Here is a 12,479-nt window from a genome sequence, read left to right as displayed (position 1 = left end):
AAATAAACAGGACTAGTTAAGAATGTTTCTGGAATTCATGTTTACAGTGTCTAGATGAGTACAAGACAAACATTTACTCAACTGATAAATGCACTTTTTTCCTTTTTAAAGCTATCGTCCTTGACAAAAGAATAGAGCTCAAGAGCAAGCTCAATTCACTCTTCTTGAGCATCACTAGAAGGAACACAAATTTGGCAGCCCACAAGATCTGTTTACCTTCCATGGAGGTGGCAGAAATGCAACAGGTCAGTTACAGGGAAGGAGAGAAAAAAACAAAAGGAACAAATTCAGAGCCCTTGGCATATTTTCCGCAAGATTAACAAGAAAAAAATCTAGGCATAATCAAATCTGAAGGACTTCAAACTTTGTTTTTCACATACTGTAAATATATCTTTCCCTAAGTCACAGGGAGAAATCAACGGTAAAAATCAGGAATCCTAAGTTATAGTGTTTACATCCAAGTGCTTTGTCATACAACTCAGAAAACAGAGAAATGTGAGATTGATTTTTTTATGCAAGACTTTAAATTTTATCTATAAAATGAAACCCTGGTAGAAAAAAAGCAGAATGTTCACGTACCCCTTGACTAGCTCAACTGCAATGAAGTCATTACCATCACCACTGTTAAAAAGTATGAAACCGTCAGCTGAAGTGGTCTTGAACTGAAAGAAGAGGTGCATGGATGTATAAGCCTGCAAGGTGGCCAGACTCAGGTAGCTGCTCTTAGTCTTGAATGTCACAGGGTCAGCTATAATGTTGCGGAGACCAAAGCGTGCCTTCAGCTCACAGTAGTCAATATCACCATTCTTGCACAGGTCAATGTAGAGCATCCCATTGAACATGAGGCTCTGAAGGTGACCAATAAAGCTAGAAGGGATGACAGAAATGTAACGTTTCTCCGTCATGATCCCTGTCTCGATGTTATGGAACTCCAAGCGGGTGTGATCACCAACCATTGTGCCTGAAAATACAGAAAGAAAGAACAGGCAGAAAGCCTAGGCATCAGTAATAGGTTTTATGGAGTCCCTTGCCTCCCCAGTTTTCAGACTTACAGCATTACTAAATTAATTCCACACAAAAAAAGAAATGACAGTCTTGGTGAAGTAGCTTGAGTACACTGGTTGTGAAAACCCAGACAAAGAAATTAAGACAGGACTAAAGGGTCAAAAAAAGTCACAAAATCATAGAATGGTTTGGATTGGAAAGGACCTTCAAGATCATCTTCAAGTTCCAATCCCCCTGCTATAGGAGCACTAGACCAGCCTGCCCAAAGCCCCAGCCAGCCTGGCTTTGAATGCTCCATGGAGGGGACATCTATAATCTCTCTTTTTCCAGTGTCTGATAACCCTCACATATAAATAATTTCTTCCTAATATCTAGTCTTAAATCTACCCTCTTCCCGTGTAAAGTCATTTCTCCTCATTCCGTCACTATATGCCCTTATACAAAGTCCTTCCCCAGCTTTCCTTGCAGGCCCCCATTACGTACTGAAAGGTACCCAAGAGTCCCCAAAGAGCTCTCTCTTCTCCAGGCTGAAGTTTCCCAATTTTTTCAGCCTGTCCACATAGGGAAGGTGCTCCAGCCCTCTGATCTAGCATCCTTTTCACACAGTCCTTGGTCCTTTAACATACAACAACAGGAACCATTTACCTCATCAACATTTATTCATGTTTAATTGTTTTCTCCATACTCAACATACATCCATTATTCAAACTCTGCTACAAATATGCAGTTATTGTTTCCATGAGATTTTCTAGACTACTGTTCTGGATTTTCATGATCAGCTGTTGGCAGGCAGCAGGGCCAGGTCTGCAGGGATACTGCTGTGAAGAGAGGCCAGAGCCATGCTGGCCCACAGATGGCCACTGCCAGTTAGTTCCAAAAAGCTCCCCCCCCACCCCCTACAATCCCCCAGGACTCAGATGCGCCCCTCAGCTATGCTGGTAGCACCTCAAAGAAAAGATGCATAAGAAAGAGGAAAATGCTGCATGCAAGTGAGGAAGAAGGAAAGAAAAGTGCAAGAATGCCCTGCAAACACTGAGGTCCAGGAAGGAGGAGGGGGGATGAGGCACAGCAGGCACCAGAGCAGCGATTCTCCCATAGCTCATGGAGGGCCACTACATAGCAGATATTTACACTACAGCCCAGAGTTGATCCCACACCACACCAGGCAGACATGCCATGGAAGAATCGTGACCTGTGGAGGACACACACTGAGGCAGGTTTTCCTGACAGATAGTGGAGATGACCCATGCTTAAGCAGTTCAGATGCAACTTCAATTTTCAATTTTATACACTCTACGTTGAGGAATAGAGAGGTAAACATAGAAATATGAGTTTGGATCTCAATACACATTTTGCATCCAGTTTAGTGGAAAGTATGACTACTTAACTGCTCTCATTTGAGGCTCAGTACTTCTAGAGAAAACAGCCAAGATCCTAAATGAGTCCCCCAACCCTCCCCAACAAGAAAAAAAAAAAGATCAGTACAATTAGAGACTATATGTGAAGTATCTGAGTTCAAGCCACTTTCTGCAGCTTTTCATAGCAACTCTAAGGCAGAGAAGTCGGTTCTTCTGGGCAATATTTGGATGCCTTATTAGAAGTATCTTAGAAGTATCTCTTTTTTTTTTTTTTTTTTTTTTTTTTTTTTTTTTTTTTTTTTGCCATGCTGTCTCTTTCAATACAGACTAATCAGTGTGGTTCTTAAAAACAAGTCCCTTCTTTACTATATAGCCCTATGTCAGCTCTGTTGGTTCTCCTACTACAGAAACGTTTTAACACACTGGTGAAATTCTACCAGAATAGAAGGCTCAAAAATACATTAGTTTTGTGAAAAAACTGACACCCAAATAAAGACATGATAATTATTTAGAGTGGGATACAGATAAGAAGAATTTATCAATAATATCATGCTGGATTGCATCTGTCGGTCAATTAGCATGCATACATAGCTCTTGACTAGCCACTGCAGAAGTTATATCTGAGATACTGAGATTGGATCTGTAAGCCTCACTGTCCACTATACCTCAATTTCAAGTAAACTCCCCTTTTAATTTGCCTGAGACAGATCCACTGAACTTAGAAGCTTCCTCATCCTTAGTACTGCCACCTGAAATCTCCTTTCATTTCTCACCTAACTCCCAGATTAAGAAACAAAATCTTTCATTACTTCTTCTATTTGTAACATATTGTTGTTGTTTTTTTTCCTGTTGTCTGAATTAATTGTTTATATGACGTGAGTCAAATTAGGTGAGCTAACAGCCTCTAACTTGCTTAGGCCTTCTTCAATACTAAATATCCAACTCACCTTTCATGACCAAACACTAAGTGAAATTCTTCAGCTTACACTTTTTGAAAAACCTGATCACAGTTTGACAAAGACAGTAAATAGGAAGTTATTAGAAAAAAGTGTTCTCAAGTATTTACTCCAAATACGAATACAAAAACGTAATTTTTCTTTTTGCTTATTCACAATTTCAACAGCAACCCAAGCACATAGATTGGACAAACTTACAAGTAAGTGAAAGCAGTCACGTACTCCTGACTATTCAGAAATTCAATCTGTAGTACAAACACAAATGTTTTAAAATTCTGAAACAGTCCTTTACAGGAAATTTTTTTTTTCTGACAAAATGTCAGGTCGTAGGCACTGAAAAATTCTGGGTACGGTAAGTTTGTTTAGACAAGCCATCTCTTACCCACTGTTAAGACTTTCTTTAGTTTCACCATTTATCAAATGAAAATTTCTAACTTTTGTAAACCAAGATAATTTTTTTGTTTGTTTGTTTTTTGTTTTGTTTTTAACTTCAGCAGGTTGGTAAACTAAAAATGTAGAGATGTCAAGTACCAAGAGCAGGCAGATTCTTCTACTCTTAATTAAATGCAAAGAACAATTTGTGAGAGTAGGGTATACAAAGCTGGAATACACTGGGATAGGAAACACATACAGGGGGAATTAAAAAATTGAGTGATTGCGGTTGGAAGAGGTAAACTCAGACTTTTAGAAGAAGTAAGAAATGGGAAAAATGAGACAGGCTTAAGAAAAATAGGACAGCAATGGCAGTACAGGTAGTCAGGAGAAGATCAGCGAAAGGCTGAAAACAGCATGATATTACAGGACAGATATCTTTTTGTAAAAGACCATAGAATGAAAATCTGGTATCTTCAGGTCTCATCAGCTGTCAGTCCTAAAGTTCCTCTCACTTGCTTCACTCCGATCTGTACAGAGTATTTTAACTACTACCACATTCAGCAGCTTGTCAGTTCAAGTGGTAGCAAACAAAGATTTCCAGCCTCTACTGTGGAATTCGGGTGCTAATAAGATGCTGTGGAGAGGAATGTGCCTGCTGTACTTATACATCATTTACCACTGATATTCAGTGGTCAGTTACATTGAGAAGGGAGGTGGGGAACATAGAAGAGTTTTGTGATTAAGCAGCAAAATACTGTCCAGAGGAACTGGATGATGACTCTGCCTTAAGCTGCCTGCAGGAAGCCAGTAAGTCAGAAAGTCCATGGCAAATTTTTCACAGGTGATCATTAATTGTCTAGATATAGTTCTCCCAGTAGCAGAAATGAGCTAATAGAACCCAATTTACAGGCCTGCTGAATGTAAATGACTGAGAAATCATGTCAAAATTGTACCAAATACACCTAACTTTAATCTGATGCCTTCAAAACCTGTAAAAAGGAAAAAAACTCCTAGTCACTTCATAAAACAGACAAAGGAGTGAATCTAGATACAACTTCTTAGTTCCACATAAACATATTGGTGAGTTGCACACCCAAGGGGGAAAAAAACAGCTCTATATTAAGAACAAAATTTAATTTGCGTGCATTGTTCCAAACAAGCAACAATCAATTAGGTTGCTTATTTTTAATGGGGGCCTAATTTAGACTTCTGATCTATGCCTAAAGAGAGCATGAATCCAGTGGAAAAATCTATGTGACCACATCTAAAACTATATCATATATCCCAGGAAGCGGAATGCAGATTGCACACAGTCTTAACTCTGGTTTTGACTTTTGACTTCATTGTGGTGGTCGTCTTTTAATAGATATTTTTAGCAGCAATGCATCTTTAATTATGTAATTCATGTACATATGCAGATCCTATTTTAGTCTAGGATTGTATCATTATTATTTATAAATACATTTTCACGAAAAATGGACTACGAAAAACAGATGGCATTTCTGGGGACTGAGTTACAAATGCAGAGAGTGCCACCTCATGGTACTTGCTGAAAAAAAAACAAACCCAAAAACAACTCACATTCAGAGAAACTGTTCTCCTAAAATGCAAAAGTAAACAAGATGATGCATTTACCTGCATGTTTCACTAATTCAGAAAGATCTCACTTGAATAAAGTTTCATTTGCCTCCAGGCTAGTGTTGATCAAGTCTCTGCCAATTCTTACAAGGCAATTTTTTCATTCATATTCTTCTTTGATTCTCTCTTGCAAATTATCAGCTTATAGCACAGGATATATTTACTTCAGAGGGAAAATTTACATTAAGTCATTTTCCTGCAAACCCCTATCTTCGGGCTTATTTCAAAATCCTGCTCCTGGCCTACCAGACAATCTCATTACCACATTACTTACAATTAATTATACTTACACAGTAATAAAAAACATTTTGTAGACATAGGCAGCTCCAGAAACATATATCCTACAGTAGCTGTTCTCTCTCATTGCTTTCTGAGTAGAAGCTTGTAGAGAGGACTCCAGCATTTGGCAAAACAGCATTGGTTACAAGTAAATAAATACACTCTTATCAATGTTGCACCTGGCCTTAATGTTCTTTGTGATCCTATTGTCAGTCTTCACACTCCTGGTGTTTTCCTTAAAAAGCCAGTTTCTGTAGTTGCACACAGCTTTGAGAAATTTTATACTATTACTTAAAAAATGAAAAAGGTTTCTGTCTCTTCCAGCTGTGGAGAAATAGACCAGAAATATCACATATAAAGATCTTTTTTTCATTGCAGAAAAAAAGATCATTGTAAAGGAGTTTGGTCATTTTTGTGCAAATCTCCTAACTTGGCATACATCTTTTCTTCCTCCTCCTCAACTCCATTTCTACAAAAAGCATAAGCTTAAAAATCTGTCAGAGAATGCAAGAAAAAAAAAATGACTGACACATTCCATGTGTTAGAGTAATCAATATTCCAGTGAGTTAGAATCCTTCCTAATCTCTTGAAGAAAGCTGAGAGCAAAGTGTTCTATTTGCCCTTTCTTCTGGATGGCTCTAAGCCATGGGCACAAGAATTTTAAAAACAACACTAGAGACAGAAGTCCACATTCTCTATCATATCTATCAAATGCAGGCTTTATCATCCAGAAAAAGTTTGTTCAAAGGAAAGTTTTAGAAGGTTTTAGCTTTCATTCCACAGCACAGGAAATTGTCATGCTTGCAGCTCAGGAATGAGGTGTACTCAGAGCCTACCTGAGTCTGGCATAAGAGTATGTGATGTTCAACACCTCTGTGCTTTTGACTATGTGGCAAGCTCATTGGTCTCCTAAGCACATAACTCAGATATGATTATTGGCTCAGAACCTTCTGGAACTGGCTGAGAACAGTTCTTCTCACAGAGCTGAACAATAGTTTTCAGCATAGCACTATTAAGTACACAGAAAGTGACAAGCATCAGGAAAAAAAGGAGAGAGATGCAAGGACAGGGGGAAGGGATGTATAGGCAGAGATATAACAGTAACAACCAAAACTACTTATACATTGCACTCACCCTCAGCAACGTCATCATCCACCATCAGTTTGAGGCTCTTTCCACGTCGAACTACCCGAACAGTGTGCCACTCATTGTCGTTGAGTTTCTGCCCCGCATAAAGAGTTTCAGGTCCCTTGCCTGCAGATGGTGATAGGTTTGACAGTTAAGAACAGACTCCAAATTAGTTCAATATCTGCCCAATTGGAAAAGTCACCAAAATCAACCTGGTGCAGTACAGACTAGGAAACTGGGTAGGTGCATTGTAGCCTGCAATCAACCCTCACAAGTATGCCTTTCCAGCTCAAAGGGAGTCAGGGTCACAAACATTTCTACTCAGAGCAGTGCTTCTCTCCCCAGAGATCACACACATATCACAAGAGATAGAAATCTCTCTGGTGCTATAGCACAGGGCTAGAAACATGAGTTGATGACAGAAATAACTCTAGGGTGAAGTAACCATTTACAATTTTTTCTCTCTTAAGAACCTTGATTTACACTAGTCACAAGGGATTCTTTTCAGAGTTAATCACACTGGACTCCCAACGCTTAAGTATCAAACACCAGGCTGTTTTCAGTCTTTCAGTCTCAAAAATAAATTAAACAAAAAAGAAATTTAGTAATAATAATACTACAGAAAGGCTATCAATACCACTCACCACCTGGCTGATTGCTCTCATATTGTTTCACAGAGCAGTCTGGTTGTACTTACACAGGGTGCTTACTGTGCCTTGAGTTATGTGTCAGTAAAGAAAGAGGAACCCATTTCTCTCCAAAAAGTATAACCACAGTTGTCCTTGCAAGCAATGCTCCTGGAAAAACAGCATTTGTGCTACATATATTCATCCAGTTTTGCTGCTCGCCCATCACAGTTGACAGGCAATTACTTAAAACATTAATTGTTCAGATTATAGATCTGAAATAGTTCACTCATGTCAAATGATAAGTGAAGAATACTGTGTGCTAAATTTAAAAAAAAATCTGTGCTCATTTCAGTACAGTACTGAAGTTTTTTGACAGAGGTATATCGGAGAAACACAGAATGAGAACAGCAGAACTTTTTGCTCATGAAGTTTGGGCTCACTGCTCAAGACAACTAAAGAGGAAACCAGCAAAGAAAAGCAAGATATATTGAACACATTAAGAGCAACAGGACAGAGATAACACAAGGAACTAGAATGGCTCAACTTACTGCATTGGTAGAACTAAATGTCAGATATGTAGGTTATATCCCATAGTTGGCCAATTAAAAAAAAAAACAGTGTTTTTTATTCAGTTATTTTGAGCAGTTTTCATGGAATGGGTTACTACACCGTCCAACTTCACTGAGAGAACGAAGTACACACACCTTGGAGCAAAGCTCTGCACAAAGGGGATGCACCCACTGTGGTCTGTGTTGTGGTGCACACTAATAGTCTACACTAAGAGTAGTATATTATACAGTGAAACAGATCTGAAGTAAAGGAGTAGGAATCATATCCAGGGACAACAGGCAGTCCAGAGTATGCATACTACCTAACCAGCAACATGATGGCAACTTCATCTTCCCAAGAGGGAATATGGGCGAAGCAGGCAGCATTTCATTCAGCTAAGATATAACATGCTAGGGGAATCATACAGGAAGAAACAGCAACAGAATGAATGTTGTGTCATTCCCAATGGGGGTCATGCAGTTCATGTGAACAAAAAGGCAGAGTGATTCCCTTTCAAATGAAGTCTGTTGCTATCCAATTTTAACACAGAGCAAGAGGAAAAAAAAAAAAGCAACAAACCTGCCTTTCTACAGTGATCTGAAAAATGAAAAGTCATTCTCAATTTAAAAGGCCGGGGAGTTATACTGCAATTACAGAAGATACTTCTTTGACAGGAAACCCATAACCCTGTAGTTTCCCCATCTTTGTGCCAAAGACACGCTGCATCATGAATGTAATCCTGGCAGCTAGATCACAGCTAGAAACCTTATGTTCTGTTGAATTAGGCAAGTTAGAACTCTATTTAGTAGAGTTTTTAAAAGTTATGCTAGATTTACATTAGTGAGAATACGTTTTTTTTCTAAAGTCTATTTTACAAAAGGATGCACATGGATGACCTATAAAATTAATGCCTATATCAGAACATACTGAATCAATTATTGTAGTTCTACACAGTCATATCTTAGGTCCAAATGACCTCCCAGTGTGTCTTTAAGATGCCACCTGATCAGATAATACAGTTTTTCATGCAACAACTGCATTCTATATGGTTCAGCAGCTCAAGGTGACTGATTGCTTTTCAATTCTAGCCTGACAAAGTGGGAATCGACCAAAAAGAGCTTGTTTGGCTTATCATTGCCATCTTAATGTCCACTGTAACACTTTGAAAAGAAAATTGGAAAAATTACAGAAGTTATCTGACTAGATCCACAGAAAATGTATATTAGTCAGTTCAGAAATGAATGAGAGTTTAAGGCTTTCCAATTTTTTCCCAAAAGAAAAGGTTGCCTATAAATGAGATTGCTATCTAGTTAATAGTTTGTGCTCATGAATTTGAAAATTAAGCACTATGAATGCAAACAATCTCATGTTTACAAGTCCCTGACTTGATCAGTCAGTTTAACATTAATCAGTCTAGAAAAAATTAAATAGGAGCTTTAATACTTCATGCATAAGCCTCCATTTTGTATGCAATGCCACATACCCATGAGAATGTTTGAGAGCATTCATTGGTCATATCTGAAATTCAAAGGAGTGCTTACAAACAGTATTTTACTGCTGTTTAAAAATGCTTTGAAGACATTTATGTACCAAGTGGGTTGACCCAAAAAGTTGCAAAATCATGTCCCACTTTTTCAACTGACAGAGCACAGATGAATTGCTGCTCCCTGAATCCCAATGAATTCAAAGCAGTTCCAGCAACTGCATAAAGTGATTGCCACATCTGGATGCCAAACTTCAACTCATTGAGCAGGGTGACTACACATGCTGTTATTACACAGATATTTATGTGTGGTCAGTTTTTAAGAGGACTTGAAGATTCCCAATTCAATAGTTGCAGATGCCGGGAAATAAAAAGGAAATGGGTCACAATGTGGTGGGGATCTAATTCTCTCTTTAAACACCCAGGGAGACATTTATATGGTCTTACAGCTAAATACAGAAACAAATGTTTTGACAAAAGAGTTTTTGTCCCCACCTTTCAAGCTGTTTTGCATATCACCCTTCATCTACAGAAATGCAATTATTGGAAGTGGCAAAGCAAAAGGGTAGTTGGTCAGATAAAGTCAAAGATGTGCATCTTCCCTTTGTGTATTGTTAATCAGAAAACACAAGGAACCAAAAGAATTAGTGGCGCTGTCATAAGTTGGATGCCTGGCAACACTATTTATAGCACTTCTGATGAGACGGCAGCTGGGCATTGGGCAATTTGTGCATTTTATTTCATTTTTGAGTGACAACAATTAAGGGGCAACTTAACAGGAAGAAGAACCACAGAATTTCTACTTTCACAATAACTTAACTATTAAGCTACCAGAGTATGATTCTTATGAATCTAGAAAACACCTGCCTGTGTCTCCAGCCTTCTTGGTCATTCCAGCACCCTAATGGTATCTAAGAAATGGCATATCACTCAGAAACAATCGTTACCTCCCATTTTTCAGCTCACATGAGGCAGGCTAATACGTACTCTCTAACTGCAGTGGCAAACATTACCTAATCAGAAGGAGAAAGAAATATCTCACGTGCCCCCACACTCCAACAGAATTAGTCTAGCAGCAGACTGAGGTTTCCTGAGCAAAGATTACTTGACTCAGCTGCAGCAGCTTCTCCCCATGATCCCATGAATACTTAGAAATCTAGTTAATATTCATATGCATGTAGTTCACATGAAATAAGTATTATACACTTTCAAACATGGAAAAAAACTCCATCCACTTGGCCCACTATGTCCAAATCTTTATTTCTATATCAAAGGTGCACTGCTGCCAGTTAATAGGTTGGTCCCAGTAGATAATAAGTGTCAAGAAGAATGCAATGAATATGAACAAACAGAAAGCAGTTCATGGCTTTTGAAAATAACAAGTTGCTTTCTGTCTGGCGCCCCAAAACTCACTCATTCAGAGAAAACAACTAGACTGAGGGATTCATTTAAAACAAAGCTCTGAAAGCATCAGGTGTTACCCACCCTAAGTGGCTAACAGCATAAAAAAAACTCCCTCCTGTGAAAGGCAAAGGATTAATCCTCTCACTATTTTCTCACAGTTGGATCAAAGAGTGTGCCTTCACCCTCAGTGTAGGCTGTAATCATGTGATCCCTTTATATGATTAAAACAGACTTCTTGAAACAAGGCTAGTTTCATTATTGTTTATCTTATCCTTCACTATAGATGAGGTCAAACATATCAGAAGAGACAACCAGAAAGGACACTGCCAGACTGATGAGAATGAGAAAGACTCTTCCTCATTACAATTACAACAATAAATAATTCTACAGGGGTAAACAGTGCTATTTAGAGAAGACCAACAGTAACAATAAAAATTTTTATCTGCATTTATTTTTATTTAAAATACGCAGCTGTCATTTAAGCTTTGCTCACTGTCAGGAAATATTTTTGCATATTTCGTACTTTGCTTAGGGATGCCATCAGCACCCCAAGGCAAGGATTTATATTCATTTTTTCCTCTTGCTCTGGGGAGAGGTGTTTAGATTGTTTTCACTGATGTGCTAACAAAATGTGATTCACCATGAAAAACGTGTGCACAGGCTTGTGAAACATGAGGATGAATCATGGAAACAAGTAAGATAGATTCCCTCAAAGCTTAAAGGAAACTAATCTACTAATCTGGATAGACTTTAAAGAATATTTAGATGTGACTAATTAAACTGCAGTTGTCTGACAGAGTGGCACAGAAAAGAAATTTTATATAGAGCCAGGAAAAAAAAAATGGAAAGCTTCTACAAGAAGAATTAACATTAAGCAATTATTATAACATCACTTGAAAATTCTACTTCAAGGTATAATACTCTTATCTGATCTTAACCAAAACTCTTCACCTGTTTCTCAACTACAAATAATATTAATCTTTTAGAATATATATAGAATATAATATTTATAATATTAGCAATATGCCTGAAATGATTTTGCATAATGTTTTGGAATGTTTTAGATATTTCATGTAAAAATATTTGTGTTTTGTGTGGTAATACCTACATCTATTGTGTTTTCAAGTGACGGACAGAAGATATTCTAGGTCCAAAGATACTCAGCCAAAATTACTAGAGTTAAGTTTAAACAAGGCAAAAAGTAATCAGAAGAAACAAGTGTGAAGACAAAGAAGCTGCTAAGTGTTCACACAACTTCATCAGTTCTTGAGACAAAAAGACCTCCTAAAAAGGACAAGGTAAATGTTTAAATATATGCATGGTTCATATGGATAGATGTATTGACGGTCTCTACAGCAGCTGACATTTTTGTCTCAGATGAACACAACTAAATAGTGTTAATTTTTTTTGTGTGTTTTCAGGCAGCATTAGTATGGTCAAGGAGTTTTAGTTAAGTTTTTTTCTTGATTGAGATTCACTGCACAACTCAGGAGCATTGTTAATTGCTAGGAAACAACTGGCAAACCCAGACTCTCAAGACTACACTACAGACACAAGTAGATATCCCATTAAATCAACGCATTCACATACATACACAATTGTTTTGCTCATATACAGGTTTTAGAAACCCACTTTTTAAGAAAACATTGGCTGCCAACAAGAAATAAGCAATTTC

At 37.9% G+C, this 12,479-nt stretch overlaps 1 protein-coding gene across 17 annotated transcripts in view; it reads right to left on the bottom strand.

Annotated features, from left to right (window-relative positions):
* NRXN3 (neurexin 3) overlaps positions 1-12,479 on the bottom strand; it is a 947,214-nt gene that overhangs the window by 524,188 nt on the left and 410,547 nt on the right. For all 17 annotated transcript variants that reach the window (XM_085225422.1, XM_085225425.1, XM_085225424.1 and 14 more), the window contains 2 exons: positions 6,746-6,865; positions 580-961 (listed from right to left, as the gene is read on the bottom strand). In XM_085225422.1, the coding sequence (XP_085081548.1) occupies positions 580-961; positions 6,746-6,865 (502 nt within the window). The remainder of the gene's footprint in view (positions 1-579; positions 962-6,745; positions 6,866-12,479) is intronic.

The sequence above is a fragment of the Meleagris gallopavo genome, chromosome 5 (assembly GCF_905368555.1).
Source record: "Meleagris gallopavo chromosome 5, MGAL_WU_HG_1.1, whole genome shotgun sequence".
In the NCBI taxonomy this organism is placed as follows: domain Eukaryota; kingdom Metazoa; phylum Chordata; class Aves; order Galliformes; family Phasianidae; genus Meleagris; species Meleagris gallopavo.
This window is presented reverse-complemented; position numbering and strand designations above follow the sequence as displayed.